The sequence below is a fragment of the Thalia democratica genome, chromosome 4, assembly GCF_965202585.1.
Source record: "Thalia democratica chromosome 4, ktThaDemo2.hap1.1, whole genome shotgun sequence".
Taxonomy (NCBI): Eukaryota; Metazoa; Chordata; class Thaliacea; order Salpida; family Salpidae; genus Thalia; species Thalia democratica.
In genome coordinates this window covers 57,805,445-57,826,211 of record NC_139168.1, presented here as the reverse complement: position 1 = coordinate 57,826,211, position 20,767 = coordinate 57,805,445, and the positions used below count along the sequence as shown (strand labels likewise).

Here is a 20,767-nt window from a genome sequence, read left to right as displayed (position 1 = left end):
GGATAAGGGTATAGAATAAAATAATGTAAAATAAATATATAAAAAATTTATGCAATCTCAGCAAACATGCAAATTAATTTCAGGTTTTTGAAACTTCTCAACGAAGCAACTAAACAATTTTATATAAAAAAATCCCCTAAGAAACCACCAGAAAAAACCATTAGAGATCAAAGTTAAAGAGTTTAATAAGTTCTCTAACAATGGCGAAAACTAAAAAGGAAAAATAGCCTATTTTACTTGAAACTCATATCCTCTTATAGTTTTTGAACAATGTTTTAAAACTTTTTCAGTTTAATTAAAAAAAAAAAGTTGAATAATTTAAAGGAAAGAGGTATTTTAATTACTTTAAATTTTTTTAAAGTTAAACAAAAAAAGTAAATTTTAAAAGTTTGTTCATAAAATAATAAATTTTTAACTTGCTTCCTACTAGTTGTTCTTGATATTAAAAAAAATCATGAATAAAAAAAGTGATGTACTTTACTTTTGAAAACAAGTAGATACATTTTAAATAAATTTTTAAAAATTTAGAGAATATTACCTATGAAAAAACTCTATTCCATTTGTGTGATCTTTTATGAACTTGTTTGCATGATTGTTTTACAATTCTTGTCTTATCCTAAATATTGACCATTATTTTTTGTTTCATAAAATTATTATATAGATAGTATATACTTTAAGCTTTAAAATAAGAGTAAATAATATTTATTTTTTTTATATCAAATTTAGGAGCCCACATGCCTTCAAATCTTCCAAGCCCAAATAACATTTTTTAAGGTTGCTACTCTTTCAAACAACAATAATAATGTTATAATTTTTAAGTTTCTCAAATAGTCTTGGTATGTCAATCATTCTTAATGATTTTTTTTGCTATTATTTTACTTGCTTGCTGACGAAACTTTTAAAAGTATTTCAAGCAATAATAAAGAGTTTTAAATAAAATCTTTGTTGATTTTCTTGAAGTGTAGTTTTTTAAACATTAAGTAAATCTTTGAATCAAAAAAGGTGCATATGCAGTGTTTACACACATAGACTTGAGTTAATTGATTGTTAAGTTTTTAAATAATGAATTAAACAATCAAAAGTACTATTTTTTGAATAGTTCATGTAGTCTGAATTCTATAAGTGTTTTGTGAACTACAACTTCTAGTTAAATTCCAAAAGTGTTAAAATATACTTATTTATTAAATTAGTTTTGTTCCATTGAAATTTTGAGCAGTTTTTGTTAAAATTTACAGGTAGCAACATTTAAAAATAACTTTTTAATCTTTACTGTATTTTTTTACAAAAATATACTCTTAAAAATATTCTTTTATATTTATATTTTTTTAATACAGTCTTTTTTTTTATTGACTGAAGCTTTTAATATAAAACACTTTCAATTAAATATTTATACAAAAATAGGCAGTAATAACTTTTTTAACTAAACTTATGTTGTATTTTTCAATTTTAAAAGTTTAAACTTGTTTTATAAAAATACTTCAATTTTTTTCATAAGAATTTATTGTAAAATAAAAAATAAATTGTTATACTTTTATAAGATTATTTATTAACTTAATAAGTTAAACCAATCTTAATTATAAAAACTAAAGAAAGCTTTTTATTTTAGATAATTGTGTTTTACTATACACTAACAAATTAGAAAAATATTTTATTGTAACTTTGATTATATATATTTTTTGTACCAGACAACAGTTAATTGATTAAAAAATGTCTAATCTCAAAGAAGGTTCAAAAGCTAAAGAAAAAATTGACAATAATTGTCAAGGTTCCTGCAAAAATTGCACAAAACTTGATGACAGCTCTCAGCAATTTCCGCTTACATGCACAACGTCACTAAACCCTAGAAAAAAGCAAGAAATAAAGTTAGTGCGTGAAAGAAGTAAGAAAATTGAAAACAAGTTTGTTAAAAACTGTTGCAACAGTGAAAATGAAATCACAAGTTCATCTAGAGTAGGAAGATCGCGTCAGCGTAACAGAAGCAGAAGCTCAGTTATAGATTTTGATTTAAGACACACTTCAAGGCAGCGCAAAGTTAGTGACTTAATTAGTGAAATCAAGTCTAGAGAACAAAAAGCTGCTCAACCATCCACAAGAAGAAATACCACAACCATCAGAAGAGCAGTTACTCTTGATCGTAACCACAGAAGAAGAGAAAAACCTACTGTAGATAATAAGCTTCACTCATATGTACCAAGCTACATTAAGTGGACATCTACTGAGGACAGATTTGAAGAAAGAAAAGTGTTTGTTCAAAGAAAAAGTATTACAAGATCACAGAAAACTATAGATAAAGACGCTGAAAATAGAGAAGATAAAGTTTTTAATGCTGCAGAGAAAAACATGTCTATAAGAAGTCCCACAATTAGAAAACTCAGAAGAAGTGAAAGAAATTTTGAAACACAATCAGAAGTAGACTTTTCTGGTTAGTATTGTGTTTAATCTTTTTAGTTTAATATAAAGATGTTCTCTGTGTTTTTCTCTTTAATGATATATAATTTCAATACAGCTATTAAAGTTTAATATATACAGAGTATTAAGTTCAATATAAATGCTGCTCTATGCCATACTTTTTACTTTTGATGAAGTACTCAGATAATTAAGTTATAAAAAACTAATAAACAGAAGCTTGAGCTTGTGATATTTTTAATTAACTAGTTGGCCATTATAAAAATGTTGTTCAATCTTTGTACAGTTTATGATAAGTTAAATATATATTATTATTAGATTAAAGTAGTTGCTTTAAAAGAATAGGGAAAAAAGAAATGAGTCACAGTTAACAATAAAAAAGCTAGCTATTTAAAACCATTTAGTATACATAATAGCTCTTACTAAATTTATTACGTATTATAAAGCTAACTGAAAAGTAACGTAACACCTTTGTTTTTTTGTTGCAATTAAAAAAAGAATATACTTTTTGAATTTTACAACAAGTTTTGATTGCATAGAGGTTTGATATTTTGTTTTATAAATTTATTAAATACATTTTCACAATTAAAATAAATTGGTTGTTATTATGAAGTATTTAAAAATGTTTTTTTTTTAATGTTATATATTTCGTTTTAATTAACTTTGATTTCTAAATTTAACTATCACTTCTATTTAACATAAAATTATAACTTTATTTAATAAGCTAAACAATTAATGATTGAGTAGTTGATTAATTTATAGTTGATTTATCATTCCTTTAAAAGTATTTAGCAAAGTGATGAAAAAAAAATGACTTCAATTTATTGACTAAACGATAAGCAATAAAATTTTAAATTAAACAAAATGTAAAAAAGATGATAAACAAAAAAATAAGTTAATAGTTATGATAAGACATTTCTTAACAATTTTATTTAACATGCTTAACTTATGTTTAAAAAACCATAAAGTTGGTTTTAAACTTTAAAAAATTATGATATCCGCATTAATATTTGAGCAACATTAATATACTTTTACGCTATTAAGCTTTTTATTTTCTTTTAAGCCCATACTATCAAAATTATATAGAGTTTATAGATGATAAAGTAATATGGCTGTGGAAATTTAAGTAGATAAAAGTTATTGTATTCCAAGTTATTTTGCTCTGTAAAACTTTATTTTTATAAGAATATCGGTTAAACTTTTATTTATTGTGTTAATTAAATAAACAATCAAATAATTCTAATTAAAATAACTAGCTGTATCGTGTACAGGATTAACAATTATACTTTTTATATAAAAACTTGTATCAAGTAAAATATGCCAAATGAAAACGAAGTTGAAAACAGATATCCTAATTTCTGTTATTCCTTGACAAACTTTTACCAAGAGTATAGAGCTTAGAAAATTACTGTTTGCAGTTTGAATTTTATCATTCTGAAAATTATTAGTTGTAAAGTTCTATAATTGAACGTGGTTTTATTTATAAAAATGTAAACAAAGGTGTAAAGGTGAGGTTAGAATGATAAGCTAGCTGCTATCAAGTTCAATGCCATGCAGTCATGCATTAAAGTTAACAATTATTTAGGTTTGAAGTATTAAAAAATGTGAAGAACTTATTTGAAACATTCAAGTTTTTTTAAGGTTCAGTTTTTATGTTTGATAAAAAGTTAAGAGTCAAAAATGTACTCAATTTCAGTTGTTTAAAAAGGTTAATTATTTTTTTAAGTATTTGAATAGTTTATCTATATTATAATTTAACATCTATTTTAACATTTTTATATAAATTTAACAATTTAACAATAGTTTTTTTTGTAGATAAACGTTCTTATACTATTTAAAAATGACGTTTTCTATATGTAAAAAAAACTTAATGTTGTTAAAATTTATAATCGACAGTAATAAAAACATTCTATTTAAGTAAGATTTACTTTTTTATACTAATGAGCTCTTCGAACAAAACATTGTTTACCTAAAAATAAAAAAGTAGTTGTTGTTTTTACTTTGTTAAAGTTCCATTATTAAAAATTATATTTTTAATAATTTAAATGAGCATTTTCAAAACTTTAAATTATATTTATTGCAAAATGTTATAAAGTTTTTTTTCAAATACTTACAGTGAAAAATTTAACTAAGGTTTATAAATGACTTATTATTACTTTTTAAATAAAGCATTTAGTCTAAAAAGCAGTTTTTCTTATACTATGTTTTTCTAATATAAATATTGGTTTTAGATTTTCTGAATTCATAGATTTTGTTGAGTAGTATTTCAATTAATAAAAATAACTTTGTTTTTACCAGCAATAAATTATAAATTTAAAAAATTATATAGTAAACTTACACCCAAACATGTAGAAAAGTAATCTTTTATACTCTAATAACTAACTTATCCCACTTTGGAAAAATGTGTTTTGGTCTTCAGTTTTACTATTTTATTTAAACTAAACACTTTATTTTAAATTATAAGCAATTACAATACTTTTAATTTACAAAAATGACATATAGAACTGATCAACATGCCATTGTAATCACTTGAAATATTGATATTAGCTTTAATTTCCTCTTAAGTCATATATTTAGGACCAATCTCTTGCGTATTGCTACCTATTCAGCATTGTCACATGGCGCTCATGAATAGCTAATAGATTTTTTTCTTTTTTTTTTTAAATTGTTCGAGCGGCGTCGTTAGCACATGTTATACAAGTTTGAATCAAGAAAGTTTAAAGTACATGGTTATTTTTTCTTTTTCCATTTAAACTTTCTCGTCTGAGTTAAAGCTATACAGAGGTTTGGCTTCAAACTAACAAGTCGAGAGCTAATGTTTGTGTTTAAATAAAATATTTTTTTGCTTGTAGCATTTATTTTTGTAGTGCATATAAGTTAGATATCTACTTTGTAGCAATTAAGTTTAATTAAGTTTGTTAAAACAGCTTATAAGTTATAAAATAATTAAATGTAATTAGTTTACTTTAAACATCTCATTTTTTACTTGTTTTACTTTATTTGCTGCAACAATAAAAAAAAGATAGTTTTTCTTTAGTTCCTCTCACCAAATCCACCTGCTGTTCATATTGCTTTGCAAGCAACTGAAATAACTTCTCTTGGGATTCGGTTGCCTTATGTTTTGCTAACCGAAAATTTATGCTTGCGTTTCCCAACTGCTTTTCTTTCATCCCAAAATATATGAAAGGGTATGCTAATTTTAATTGCTAAACATTTAATTTTGTAGTATAGATTTTATTTCATTATTACTTAAGTACAGTAGTTAAGTCAAATTATTACTTGTTAAGTTTAGTTTCTTTATTTAAAAATGTGAAGCAGTATTTTTGTGTTTTCATGGTTCAGTGAGTTTTTCATATGCAATTTTACTATCTTCCGTTTGAAATTGTTTTGTTCTGTATGGCTTTAATCAGTTTCATTGTGTTTTTAGAATAATAAGCTTCATTAAAGTATAATTAGTTTTTGTAATTAAATAAATCTTTATTGACTTTGATTTCAAGAAACTTTTTAAGAGTTCTCGAAGCTAGCTTTGTTGACAGTAAATAAAACATTACTTTTTTGTGAGTTTTTATTAAAATAATACTAATTGATATATAATTGAAGTGACTTGAGAGAAAATAAAACTTATAAATTTTTTTTTAAGCTGAAAAGACTTTGGAATTTAAATTGTTTAGTTTTAAATACCTTTTATAAAAACTAATTTAATTATATTGAATTTACAATTATAAACACTTACATTCATTGTTTATGAATAATAATAGGCATGCGATTAAATGTTATAAAGTCTAAAAGAATGGTAGCTGTTTTTAGGAGTATGTTAACTTTTTGTTTAATTTGTTTTACTTAAAGTTATATTGGTATTTTTGGAGAATAGTATTGCATGGTGCTTTATATCTAGTTTTAAACACTTTAGAATCAAACCTAAAATATAACTATTTGTTTACTAATTAACTCTTGCTTAAAATGGACTGTAGCTCCATAAACTTTGCTGAAGTTCTGAGATTAGCAGCTCAAAGGTGTAATGGTAAGATATACTTAGTATTGTGATATAGGTAAGTAGGTAACAATGCAAAAACAAATTTTGAGATTGCATGTACTAAATTTTAAACTGCAATGTAATTAAACTAAGTTTTTCGAGTATTATAAGTTTTCTTTAATCGTATTTTTCTTACAGTTCCTGCTCAGAGTACAAACGATAGCATGGAGTTGAACTCCAAAATCACCCAAGCTAACGCTGAGTGCGGGCTAAATGCTCCAAGGAGGGATTTCAAAGGTAGCAAGACACCCGACCTCAGCTCTAGGCAGGTCAAAATGAGAAATTTAGAGCCGGTGGCTTTAAGGATGGGTAGAATTCAAAAGAACTCGAGAAATAGAAGGTCAATATCTGATCCAAACATTCCAAGATCATTTTTTGAAGTTAAAAAACTGTGGGATGAAAAAGTACAGTCAGGTTTTTGTTGTTTTTTATCTATAAAGTTTTAAAAGTATTGAAAAAGATATAATTTTTTTGTTTAGTTGACAAATCACAGGGTTCGTGCGCGTCAGGCTAAATCAGGCTAAGTCAGGCTAAATCAGTTTTTTTGAAAAAAGTTGAAAAACGTCAGGCTAAATCAGTTTTTTTATTTAAAAATTTGAGAACTTCAGTTTTTCTCAGTTCAAATGCTTGAAAATCTTTGATTAAAAAAGATTAAAAAAGAAATCTTTTTAAGATCAAATTGAGATGTGTTTTTAATTCTAAATAAAGATATAGTTATTAAAGACAAAATCAGTCAGTATTTGTAAAAACAAATGCTTAAAACCTTAAATTTTTTTTAAGAACCTTCATTATTTTGTTTTGAGTAGATTATATACGTCATAATTATAAAAATTCTTAAAAAAATACAGTTTAAATATTACAGTATAGTTCAACAATTTATCTTTTTGTTTGAATTTGTTTACATCAGCTATGTTTTTAAGAGCTTAGTTGGTTGAACTGTTTTAATTTCTAGTTTAAAGGCTTTATACCAAAAACTTTTTAGATTTAAAGTCTTAGCAGTTTATTCATATATTTTACTGTTTGTTTAAAGTTATTGGAGATATCAAAGCACTAAAACTTAGCTTTAAGATATAAGTACTAAGTTTTGTGGGAGTTCAAATTTTAGGTACAATTAATTTTTTTTTATATAAACAAAATTTTAAACGTTTTTTTAAATTAAAGTGTAAGCTTTTTAAACCTGATACGACATCAATCACCTTTTTCACAATTTAGTCTTATTTTATTGAGTTGTAACTAAGCTATGAGTTGCTTTCTGCATATTTTTGAAGCTCAAAATATTTTTGAGATAAAGCTGGTTGAAGTCTGAGACTATAATAGTACTATTAAGGCCCCCCAATACCTAAAATGACTTCTAAAGGGGATTTTCCTTACTTTGAAAAATGTCAGGCTAAATTGGTCTCAGTCAGGCTAAATTAAAAAAATTTCGCGCACGAACCCTGAAATCAACGTAAATGTTTTTAATTGGTTGCTTCTTAGCAATAAAGTTAGGTCATTGATTAGTTATATTTGAAATCAATCAGTGATTATAAATATCTTTTTAACTTTAAGCCAACAAAAATTTATTAACATGTAACTTAAGTTTTGTAAATTGTAAAAACGTACTACTTCCTTTTAACGTTTTAGTTTTTGCTAACGTCATTCAAATTGTTTTAAACTTTAATATTTCCATAAAGACGTAACGTCATTAAGAAATATGCAAGAAAGTGTAAACATACGTAGTATATGGTTATTGTATTCATGTTTTTAAATATAGTTAATTAATTATCTAGTTTATGATACTTGTATGAAAATAGTCAAAGTCAAGTTTTGTCTTAATGCCAAAAATTAAGTAGGTAATTGTTTTATATACACTTAAATAATTTTTTTCTCAATAAAACTTCATTTGGCAAGACTGTTTTAATTGAAATAGAAAGCTCAAAACTGTATTAATTCTACTTAAGATAACTTCTACAGTTTTTTATTACACTTTATTAAATTATATATACTTATTTTTTTTTTTGAAAACCAAATTATATTGGATTGCCAGTTGTAAGTTATTAGTTTGGATATCATTAATATCCGCTTTGTTGTAGTCTTACAGCGCTACATAGAAGTATAACACGCAGCATTTTTTGTTAATATTCGTAATAAACTAACACTGGTTGAAAATAATATAAACTTGAAACTTATTTATTTTGTTTTTATGAATGTTTTGTTTTAAAATTAGTTACTGTAAGATTTTTCGTTGATCTTTGTATACTTTTTACAATATTTTTTTTGACTTTAGCTGAAAACACTTTTTAGTCCGGAGTAACAGAAATGCATATATTGCAGTTTTCAAAGCAATTAAAACAAAAGAGAAAGTTTTAACGTTTCAAATTTTAATTTCACTAGCGATAGCATAAAAAAATGTTTTGAGTTAAAATGACCAGGTTTGTGTGTCAAGCGTATCATTAGGCCAATGACTGTGCATACCCTATAATCTTGGTTACATAAACTTTTTACTCTTTTGTCACGTTTGAAATATAAGGAGCTCACACCAATTGAAATGCACAAATGTTGTAAAAATTTAATTACAAATATTTTTTTCTAAGGTTAGTAGTACTTGATAGGTTACTTAATTCCACAGTTTAAAACTTTAAAAGTTACAACCTCTACTATAACTCTATAATGCTTATACAACATTTTCTATATTTATATATCTGATATATTTATACAATCTCTACTTGTCTATCTAAACTTATATTTTTTTCTCTACTTTTTATTTAATAATTATTTAAACTAAGCATAAAATGAACTGAGTAAATAACCTGAATATTTTGCTCAGAGGCTGTAATTCAAAAATAATTTATATTTTACATGATCACAGGTTTTTTATTGTTTGGTCTAAATTATATTACTTAGTTAAAAGTATTACTTGTTACTTAATATAAATTTAACCTAAGGGTAGACAACTTTTCTAATCGGCTAGACTTGCCATTAATAGACCTACGCGGGTCGGACTTGTTAAACAACGCCTGTGTTGGCCATAAAATAAAGTTTGTAGTATAAAAAAAAAACGTACTATGAGATATAACTTATGTGTACTGAAAATCTAGTTATAAGCAATTTTAAAAATATATGTTGGAAAAAAGCTCATTTTTGATAACTTTGTTTAAGTTAAATTTGAAACTAATAAATACGTGATGGGCTGTATCCCAAACGTTACTCACCCTTAATCTAACTTATATCTTTGCTTTAGTTTTGAATTTAGTTTTTAACTAGAATATTCCAAAGTAATATTATTATCTAGTATATAGGTATATTATTAAGTGTCATTCTTAGCTAATCTATATTTTTAAAGTTTAATTACCTAAAATTTTAGATTTTTTTAATATTCTTTTTCTGTTGTGTATTTAAGAAATATTGTAACGAAACTATATACAAGCTCAAAGCTTTTTAATTTGATTTTAATGATGTAAAAAGTTTTAATTTTTGACGTTGTTTACAACTTATTAAGAGTCAACCTAATTTTCTTAGGAATTTTTACTATAATGAAACTAATTATTTTATTTTCATGAATAGTATATTTTTTTTATTACCAGTTGAATCTTAAAACAGTCGTATTTAAAATACTGTTCCTTGTTCTGTAATACTATAGCTAATTAGTTTTATTGTTGTTTTATTGATTTGACGGATTAACTTGTATTTAAAAATGTTTGCTCTAAGTTGTTTTTGATAAAAAAGGAAAAAAATATATTCTTACAGTTTTGATTTTGTTTATAATTCACTTTTATTCATAATCAAAAAAAATTTAAATAAAAAAATTGTATGAAGTATTTCTATTTTATTAGTAAAATTTGTTCAATTTCTTTGTTGTTACTTGTTAGTGATATATGTAGTCGAATTCTATAGTGTCAGATCGTATTTTAACTTTTTAAAAATAAAAATATTTAAGTAAATCGTTTTTATGTAAATATATGTGTTTGTTAGTTTTCTTAAACATATTTGAAAACATTATATTTTGTAAGTTTTTATAGGTAGTCTATATATATTTGTTATATTGATTTATTTATCAACTCAAAGTTTGTGAGGTTTTTGTTCATAATAGTTTATTCAACTAGTTGCACTTAGAACTTTTTTTGATCTAAATTCTATTTTAAAATATACTAACTTCATAATTATAGTTATGATTTTTACAAAAACACAGTTTAATTGTAATTTTTTATATTCTGTTATAAACTTTTTTTATAAAAATAGTATAACCGGAAGAACTTAACTAATGAGAAATAAAATAAATAAACTTGTTACATAAAAAGATACTCTGTTTAATATTTTATTTATATGATGTAATTTAGGTATGAGGAAATTTTTTCACAAGTTTACAGCTGTCAAATTTATGTTTTATAAACATACTTAAATTGAGACCATTAATCGTAAACTATATATACTTTAAATTGTCTAAATATTTTTCTCATGGTTGTTTTAGAGATCATTTAATTAAAAAATCGTATCTAAATATTAATAAAGAGTTTTATTTTATGTTTTTAATTTCTTTAATGTCTAATATTTTGTTAAGTGAATAGAATTATTCTTTTTTTGTTAAAAATATTCTGTCCTATAAAATTAATGAAAGTTGTTCATTTTAAGTTAAAATTTATTTTGTGAACTCAATTAAGTATACATGTTAACTTTATCATAAATTAAATGTAACAAATAATTAAAACACCAAAAAAAAATAAGTTAGAGCCATTCACATGTGTAGTGAATATAGGAAGTGCGTATTTATACGTAGGTACAAGTCATGATATGTTCGGCTGGTGGAAAAGCGTACACTACCCAAGATCTAAGTAATGTTTAGAAAGTTTGAAAATCACCTTGTGTAAAATAAAAAAAAAATTTAAAGCAAAAACATTGTAAGTTATTGAACTCAACTTAACTAATTTATTAATTTGTAACCAAAATACCAGTAATATTACAAATTATTTTTGACTCTAGTAAGTTTTGATTAAATAGTACTTATTGTTAATTTATTTTTATCTAAGTGTTTATTTTGAAATAAAAATTACTGAGCTTGATTAAAAGTTAAGGATTTAATGAAATATGACTGTTTTATATTAAATAAATATCGTGCAAATTCTGTTGCGTATTGTAGTATTGATTTTTATAAATTTACAAGTTTTTAATTACATGCTTGTTATAAAACTTTTGTAATTACTTTCCTATAGTTGTGAAACTTATAACTAAATATACAATAAAATTTTGTTAATCTATTAGCCTTTTTTTTTAATTGATAGTTAGTTATTTAACTATAATTGATATTAGCGATAGTTTTAGATAACAGTGTAGCAAAATAATGTTTAAATAACTTGGACATAGAATTTGAAAAATACATTTAAATTAATGTACCATCCTTTTTGTTATGTATCGAAATGAAGCCATCTAAAACTAAATATTTAAGCTTTCTAAATACTTAACTGAGCTACGTATGGTTTAGAACTTTAAAATAAATCAACGTAAATAATCTCATTAACTGATTTTAGAACAAACTATAAGCGGTTGGTAATATACAAAGAGAAAAGTAAAACCAAAAGTAGTCTCGTGCCGAATGTTGTGGTAAACGATAGTGCTTTATGTCAAGTAGATTTCCAATAAGCGAAAATTACAATGCCAATGTTTCAGTTGAAGCAAAAGCTTAACTTAAATAAAAAATGAATAAAAGTTATTAATTTTTAAAGTAAGTACGTTTATTTAAAGAGAAGCTTTATAAGTGATTATTTTAAGAAAACATTAAAAAGGGAATGAGTTGTAATCTTCGGTAGAATATTTAATTAGAAAAAGAAAGCTGATAACCATCAAAAATCACGTTTCACACATGATTAATAGTTACAGACCACCAGTAATTTTACTTGTAGATAAGTTGATGGCATATTTTTCAGAATAGTCTTTAGTTATTTCGTCACAATCTCTGCTTTCATTGTTTATTTTGTTTGTTCTAGCAAAAGTTTGGAGCTCAATAAGTTTTTCTTCAGTGTCATCAGTCTGACTTTTTAGTGAGTTTGTTTAATTTTTTATTGTTTATTCAGATTTTAGTTTTAAGTGTATTTTCAAATTTTGGTGGTTATATGTATTTTTAACTTTCATATTGCTTAGATAACTTGAAAAGATTTGGAATATATTTTCTTAGCTCAAGCTTATCTTTTGTTATATGTAAAGCGCTTACACGTTTTAAACGTGTATTGAGTATTAATAAGTTACAAGCATCCTTGAATTTTTATCACCATACTTTAGCTATACATTGTGTAATTGTTACAATCAAGGAAGTTTTTGATTAATTTTTTTTTTAGTTTTGACTTTGTTGTTAAATAAAGTAAAAATTAAAGTTTAGCCTTAACACTCTGTGTTAATTGTTTTTAATAAACAGATTTAGTATCTGTTGGTTTGATATTTTTTTAAAATCTGTAAAGTGCTAATTCGTTTTAAAGAAAGAAGATAGATAAAAAGTTATAATTTAAAGCAGCTGTTTACTTAAGATCCATAATTGATGATATTTAAAAAAATTGGCTATCTAGTTTTAGTTATTTTTTAACACAGCCTTTGTTCATAGATTATTTGTTTAAAAAATTCTGAGTTTCTAGTGAGGTTGTTCATGACAAACATAAGGTTGGCGTAAATATTTATTAAAAATTTTGCTTAATATTTTCAAATCTAAGTACTTTTCTTTAATTTCAACTGTAGTAGTTAATTTTTGATACTGTAAACTTGTAACTTTTAGCAGTTTTTAACCAAATACTTTTGCTCAAATTAGTTTGACAAATTTTGATTTATACACAAATCAAACTTATAGTAGATTTTTTAGTTTCCTTTTGAATTATTTAACACGTAGTGTTAAAAAAAAGTTATTTGTTGCTAAATGGTTTAGTTTTAAGAGTTAAGTTTACATTTATTATTATTAGTGTTTTGTCAAAATTTGTAGTCTAGTTTTTGCTTTGTTAAAACTAGTAGTTTTTTTTTTTGAAATTTAGAAATTTATAAGTATAAAATAATTTGAATTCTATACAAAAGTATATACATATATTTTTTCTTACTTAAATGTTGATCAATAAATTTTATGTAGTATATGTAATTTCTATAGATTAAAAAAAAAAAAGTTTTAATTATTAATTCAAGTAATTGAAATAACTAAAAAAATTTAAAACATGTAAAAGGTATTTTTGATGTTTTGAAAAAAAAACTCTGTGGTTTTTGAGACTGCTAAAAGAATGTGTAGATACAACTTTCTAATGATAAAAAAACACATTTATAAAACGATAATTTTACAAACGAAATTACACAAGTACTTTTTTACAGCAAATAGAACTGAAACTAGTGCATGGAAAAAGAACAGCATAAAAAAACCAGCTCTAAAGCCTAAGCCACCAAGTTTCAAAGACAGACAAGCACCGAACATTGAATCAATAAAAAGTCAGCTGCCTTGCTTAAAAGACTCGAGTTCTCCTGTTAACTGCAAGTTAACTGTGCTGAAGCCAGCTTGGAGCGGATCGAAAACTCCGCAGCATTCGCATAGGTACGTGAGAAAAATTGACAAAGTAGAAAAGGAGGCGAAAGAGGTTGAAACAATATTGCAAAGAACTGTTTACGATACGGCCAAATTGTTCGGAACAACTCCAGTTGCTCGAAACAACGCTCTTAAAAATCAAGACAGGTATTTAACTTTTATTCGATGTAAAAAACTGATAGTAACAACTTTTTTATCTAAACTTTGATGAAAAATTTTCAGACTTTTTCTTGTAGTTTTAGATTTTTAATAAGGTAAAGACTTGATTACTTAATTTTACAGAATGGTTTAAATTTAAAACTTTTAAGTATTTATAAATTTTACAAACATGTAGTATTGCTAACTTTACATGAGTTAGCTTTTGTTAACTTTTCTATAGTAGTTGCAATTAAAAAAAGCATGTTTCAGTATATCAACATTTAAAGAAGTACTATCCTGAACAACTAAATTGTCATAAAAATTAGAAAGCTTAATGTTTTGATTTTTATAAACTGTTGCCTTGTGTTATTCAAAACTAAATAGTTTTTTAAACTGTTTTTATACCAAGCATTGGTACAATGAAATTTACTCACTAAACACATAATTGTATATTTAATTTATAGATAAAACATTAGTTATTTGTCAACAGTTTTGTTAAAACTTTTGTAAGATTGATTCAAAATAAATCAAATTATAGAAAGATAAAATTCAAAAAATTGTTATTGTTTTCTTTTTGTTAAACTTTGAAGCATTAATAATTTTTGTTTTAATACTATTTATGTAAACAAGAACTAAAAATTTCAAACAATTAGAGAAATATTTAATAAAAATATTTATAGACAATACTTTATTAACAAAATAAAAAGGTTTTAATTCTAGCTATATTTATAGTTATTAATAACTGTATTTTATATCTATATTTACTGTTATAGTAACTGTTATTGAATATATAGTAACATATGTTTAAAAAGTATAGCATATATAGTTTATAAAATTTTTTTACACTATAGCTTTTACAGTTTTAAACATTTGACTGTTATTAGCTACGAAAAGCTGTTTTATTTTTTAGTATCAATTTAATTTGAGCTTCTTAATGCTTAACTTTTTTCTTAAGTTTCGTAATTATTTGGCTATTTCAGGATTGTTGCTATATTTAGAATTTTTCTACCGAGTTTTTAGCAATTATGGCGACATTTATTGACGGTTTAGTGGCTTGTATTTGCGTTTATGACAGCTAAATACTAACAATTAAAATGCTTTTTTTATTCATTATGGTATCAGTTTAAAGCAGCATTAAAATATTTCAATCTATTTTTTCTTTCCTTGTTTTTAACTAGTCCTGTAAATCTCTTAAAACATCCGAACAGTATATTACAAATGATTATCTTTTAATAATCACTCTCCTAAGGTTGAAAAGTGTTGTTTAACAGGCACCAAATTTGAAGAAACCTTTTAGCTGAGCAAAAGTTGTATAAATCTGATTTTCTACAATTATGATTTAAAATTCATTTAAAACTTTAGTAATAGACTAATAGTAATAATACTTTAGTTTTAAGAAAGAGATATGTAAAATGATAGCAATAAGCAAACCTTACATTTGCTTGGACCTTATTTCGTTTTTAAAAATCATGAAATTTGTTTTTTGTTTTCTTTAAGTATTTATCAAGGATTAACAAAATTATTGCTGGGTCAAAATAAAGAGTAGCAGCCTCAAAATTTTTCTTTTGCAACTTTTGTAGTGTTAAAAAACATTAAACGGTGTAGTTCAAAATATATTTAGAATAAAACAAAAAAAAAAAACAGTAAACATATGTTTTACAAAATTATAACTTTTTTCTGTATAACCGTTCTTAATATAGGACCTACATTTAATAATTTATAGAAAGTATAAAAAGTGTTAATAACAATATTTTAACTTTTAGATCGATAATGCACTCATGTATTTTTACTTGTGTATATACTAATTGTATTTAAACATGTTTGCTATCCTGAACTTCATACAATTGCAATAAAGTTTTAGATTTATGTTTTGCTTTGGGTATTTCTAATAAGACAATATAATGTATATGATTTTTTTGTTCTTAAAATTTTAAAGAATATTTATAAAGTTGTAATTTATACTTTTATTTATAAAGTTGTATATTTATAGGTCAGGCTCGTCCCCAGTCGATCCAAACCATACAGACTTGTCACCAGGCAACAAGGCTCCGTCAGCTCCACAATCCCCAAAACGTTTTCCGCCAGCCCAAAAACCTCGCAGCAACACAACTTCTTCTGGTGATAATAAATTTGCTCACAAAGAGCGATCGTCTTTCCTTCTCAGAAGTCAAAGAAACTCCAGCAAGCAAACAGCGGATGATAAGAAGAGCAAAAGTGCTGACGAAGAATTGAAAGCAAAAGATAATATGTATTCGGCTGCAGATGAAAAAAACACACGAGCTGTGCTACAAAGAAAAGGCTCCAGTGCTAAAGAAAGGAGGAGGCAAAGCTTTGAACGACAGAGAAAGCGAGTTGATAGCTCCAGCCCAACTAATAACAAGTAATTTTTGCTTAGTTTTAAGTTTAAAACTTATGTTATGAATTTCTGTTTTAATTGTATTTATTAAAAAAATTGGTTATATACCTTATTTTATGATATTTTACTTAGGGAAATCCGTAACTCAAACGAAATCCCTAAGAGTTTCCTGTATTCGGAAGCCACAATAAAGCGGAGGAACAACACACTGCCCTCCAGTGATGGAAACAATTCGAGAGCCTCCACTGCAAGCACATCTTCTGTATCATCCTCAGCTTACGGCGATGTTGCAATGCAAAGATTGAGCGGTCCTGAAGAAATGTTACAGCGCAGGTAAAGCGCTGTCAATCATTATTTAAGTTTGAAACAAATACTATTATTTCTATACTTTACGTGATTTATGAGGCGTCTATTCTAACTTCTAATATAACAATATAAAATTTCAGCCAATAGAATTTTCTTTTTATACAAAAGCATTTGCTTCAAAATTACAAAAAAGTTATAGTCCATATCATATATATATATAAGGCATTTTTTTATGATAAACCCGGCTAATTTTTTTTTCTATTGTAGATAAAAATGTAAAATGTAAACTGTTTTACAATCAAAGTTTATAACTGTAAATTATTTTGATAATGTTTTTATATTTTTTTTACAGTTCACTTAGTTCATTTCTATACTCAAGGTAAGAAAAAAAACAAGAGTGTTTATTATACTGCATGCTTTTTTGAGAGACCGTAAAAAAGAAACATGAAAGTATTCTTTTTACCAATGTTTAATTGTTATTAAAGTAGTTTTTAATACAATATAAATTTAACTGTTAAGTACTATTTTAGGAAGGTTTTTAAACGTATTTATATACCATTTGCAACTTATTATTAACAGATTACTCATTTTATTTTTTATTTTATCTCACAAAGCTTTTCAAAACTGTACTAGTTTCATTGTCAAGTGGTAAATGTTAAATGATTTTGAATTAGTTTTTTTGGTTATTAAACAGTTTGAAAAGTAAGTTTACATTATGACGTATGAATAAATTCAAATAAATACATACTTTAGAGATTTATCAAGTAAAACTAAAGTAAACCTATGTTAATTTATAAATTGTTAATAATTTTGCTTTTCCATTTAATGCTATTTGCGTATTTAACTTAGGTCGCTCTTTCTCAATCAATATTGATTTCAGACTGTAGAGTTCGCTTTGTTTACATCGTTTCAAAACTTTGAAGTTTTGAACTGTGTCAGAGTTTTGACAGTGTGTGCAATTAAAAATATGTTCAAGTATTGCGCTGTTTTTATCTGTTCCGCTGTGGTCTGTAATTCGTTGGAGGATTTTCCGTGATGTTTCTCCAATGTAGGAGATGCTCTGATCTGCAGAGCAGGTGTATTTATAGATAACATTTGCGTCAAATATTTCCGAGCATTTACTTTTGTTGCTGAAGTAGTCAGGTACTTTGTTGCTGGTGTAGGCCAGTTTAATAACAGTGTTGTGTTTTTGAAATATGAATGCTATTCGTTTTTGGAATCTTATTCAACAACTACTAACCAAAATTTATAAATTGGTGTGAAATAAGAGCAGTTTTCAATTTCCGTTTTCTTTTCTTTTTTTTTTTTGAAAATATTTTCATTTGTTTAAATGTTGAGTTGTCGATTTTATGAACTTCAAGGAATTTGTTGAACTTGTACTCTATAAGGTTTTTTGGATACTGATTCTTAAGTAATAAGTTTTTAATTTTTGTAAGTTCATTTTTTTTTAAAGCGGTAAAATTTGAGCATATATTTAGTGCTCTGTTTAGTTAAAAGTTTATTAAACCGAGTTTCCAAGATTTTGGACAAATACTAGTGTATTGCGTTATTAATCCTGTGTCTGTTGTTTTTCTGTACACATTTGTGTGTAATTGTTTTGATACTTGCTTTACTTCTGTGTCGAGAAACGGTAGTTTTCCGTCAACGGATTTTTTTAAAGTGAATTCTAACTTTGGGTGTAACTAACTGTTAAGTTATTGAAGTAAACTTTTTTTTTTGTTTAATATAAAAATCTTTGAAGCTTTGTGTTAAAAATAACTTTTAAAGCGTTATGTTGAAGATAAGTATACTAATACTTTTATTAGTAAAATAAAAAAAATCTAATATTTATTTTTGGTATTATTTTTTCATTTTTTGAGTTTTTTTACATCAATCAATTAAAAGAAAGTAGTCAATTATTAACTTGCCTCAGTTTCGCAACAGTTGACTGGTATTGTTCAAACACAGATTGGAGCGAATAAGCAGGGATGAGACCAGTCCGGTTAGGCTGCGTCCCAACGTCCTCGGTATTAAAAATCGATCTCGAGCACAAACGTTGGAAAACAACGTTGCAGCGACCGATGATAAAGTAGAAAAACGGGCAAGTTCTCTAGCCAGCACCCCAGTTACTACTGAAAGCAGTAGCATCAGTTAGTTTATGTAGTATTGTTCCCTGGTTAAATTTTTAATTTGGCTGAAGTTTCCTACTTTTGATAAAAAGTTTTATTATCATAAACATCCCTTGGTACAAATTAAAAAATAATTTTCCCCTTTTGTTCGATATCGCTTTTTTACTAGTAAATCACCTATTTACTTTTTCGATGAATTAATAATTAACACCACCTGGATAGCCAAAAACACCTCTAAAGGGGCTATGTTGCCCACTTTTGGAACCCTACTCTTTAAGTCTTTAAAAAATCAATTTATATTTTATTTATAACTTATTTTAAAATACTATACTTATTAGTTATTGATCTAAAGTTATTTTTGTAATTTTTATCCAAGATTAATCAATTCCTTTGAATTGTCAGGCAACGAACTGCGACCAGACTCCATGAGCTCGACGGTTTCTTCCGAATTCAATCCGTCAACAGGTCAAGACAAGACCGAACGCAGCGACGAGACGCTGAAAAGAAATCAAAGTGTGACGTCACGTAGCTCGAGCGGGGAGTTCCAAGTTGTGAAATACGGAAGCGAAGAAACGCCAACTGCTTCACCAAAGCGAGAAAACGTTATTTTTTAATATGATACATGCAGAAAATACATGTAAAGTTTGATTTAGAACATAAAAAAAGTTTTATATTGTGATTACTGCTAGCTTAATTTTTAATTGTTCCTTTAGTTTAGTTTTTCAAAGTTTACCAGGAATTGTAAATATTGTTAAATTTATAATGTATCATTTGTTTTTGACTTAAGTTAAACAAAGACTGTATTGAGAAATAACAAAAATATGAATTTAAATAACTGTCAAAACTTTAAGCGGTGTATATTTCTATAGGTATTTCAATCATTTAAAATTCCGATTTTAATTTGTCCAATAGATTACACGAGTTTATCCTCAAATATGAAAATATATTTTTCCATAACTTATGATGTACATTAGATTAGTAATCTCATATTATAATTTTTTAATGATGGTGTAATTGCCGCTTACAAACTGAATTACAGAAGTATTGTAAAATTAACTTCACTGTCACAATTTTAAGTTGCTCGTACAGCTGCAACTTAATGAAATTTAACCAGTATTTAATATAACATTTAAACCGTGACGGAATTTTTGGTAGATCTTTTGTTTTTATGTGAACTTAACTGCCAAAATTGTTTATTGCTACCAAAAAGTGTAACTAATAGTATTAAGTGCTGCAAAGAAATTAGCAAAGTTTTGTTTTAGTTAATCATTTACTAATTCCGCTAAAAAATGTTTTAAGTTTTCAATTGCATTTTGATTTTCAAAGCAAAGCAGCTAGTTACATGAAATTTGTTAATAGAGGTAGGCGCAGAGCTTACGCAATTTCAAACAGAAAATCATTAGTATTATCTGAACAGGAGCAAAACTCAAGAGAAAAAAAGCTTTTCAACATCGTTAAAGAGCTTCTTGAAACTGAGGAAACGTACGTTAAAGTTTTGAAGCTTATTGATGGTGTAAGTTTAAGTTTTTTCTTCTAAACTTCATTATTGTTCCAATAAGTTTCTAAGTTAAATACAAGTTTAAATTTTAGTGACAATTTATATATATATATATATATATATATATATATACAGTATTTATAAAAAGTTGTATTTTAATTTTGATAGTCTTTTTTTATATAGAAAACTAAAAAGTATCAATTTATATTTTTACTTACGTAATTTGTTGCAAAGCTTTAAAACTTAAAAGTTAGTTTTTCATTTTTAAATGCGTGTAACACGTCTAAGGCAAACGGAAAATAAATATTTCACTGTTTCCAAATATTTAAGTGAGAGCCAATTTAGTTGCACGCTTCATATAAATACAAAATATAGAGACATTTTCAGATGACAATGTGCTGATTGG

At 25.4% G+C, this 20,767-nt stretch overlaps 1 protein-coding gene across 4 annotated transcripts in view; it reads left to right on the top strand.

The window, feature by feature from the left end:
* The first annotated feature begins 1,760 nt into the window (after positions 1-1,760).
* Positions 1,761-20,767, top strand: part of LOC145835052 (uncharacterized) — a 33,380-nt gene continuing 14,373 nt past the window's right edge. For 2 of the 4 annotated variants that reach the window (XM_082942589.1, XM_082942592.1), the window contains exons 1-9: positions 1,761-2,422; positions 6,578-6,853; positions 13,748-14,102; positions 16,084-16,473; positions 16,582-16,782; positions 17,108-17,134; positions 18,703-18,884; positions 19,266-19,465; positions 20,281-20,376. In XM_082942589.1, coding sequence (XP_082798715.1) covers positions 2,341-2,422; positions 6,578-6,853; positions 13,748-14,102; positions 16,084-16,473; positions 16,582-16,782; positions 17,108-17,134; positions 18,703-18,884; positions 19,266-19,465; positions 20,281-20,376 — 1,809 coding nt within the window. In that variant the 5' untranslated portion in view covers positions 1,761-2,340. Of the gene's footprint in view, positions 2,423-6,328; positions 6,428-6,577; positions 6,854-13,747; positions 14,103-16,083; positions 16,474-16,581; positions 16,783-17,107; positions 17,135-18,702; positions 18,885-19,265; positions 19,466-20,280; positions 20,377-20,767 lie in introns of those variants that run through there. The other 2 variants (XM_082942590.1, XM_082942591.1) reach the window with 2 other exon arrangements.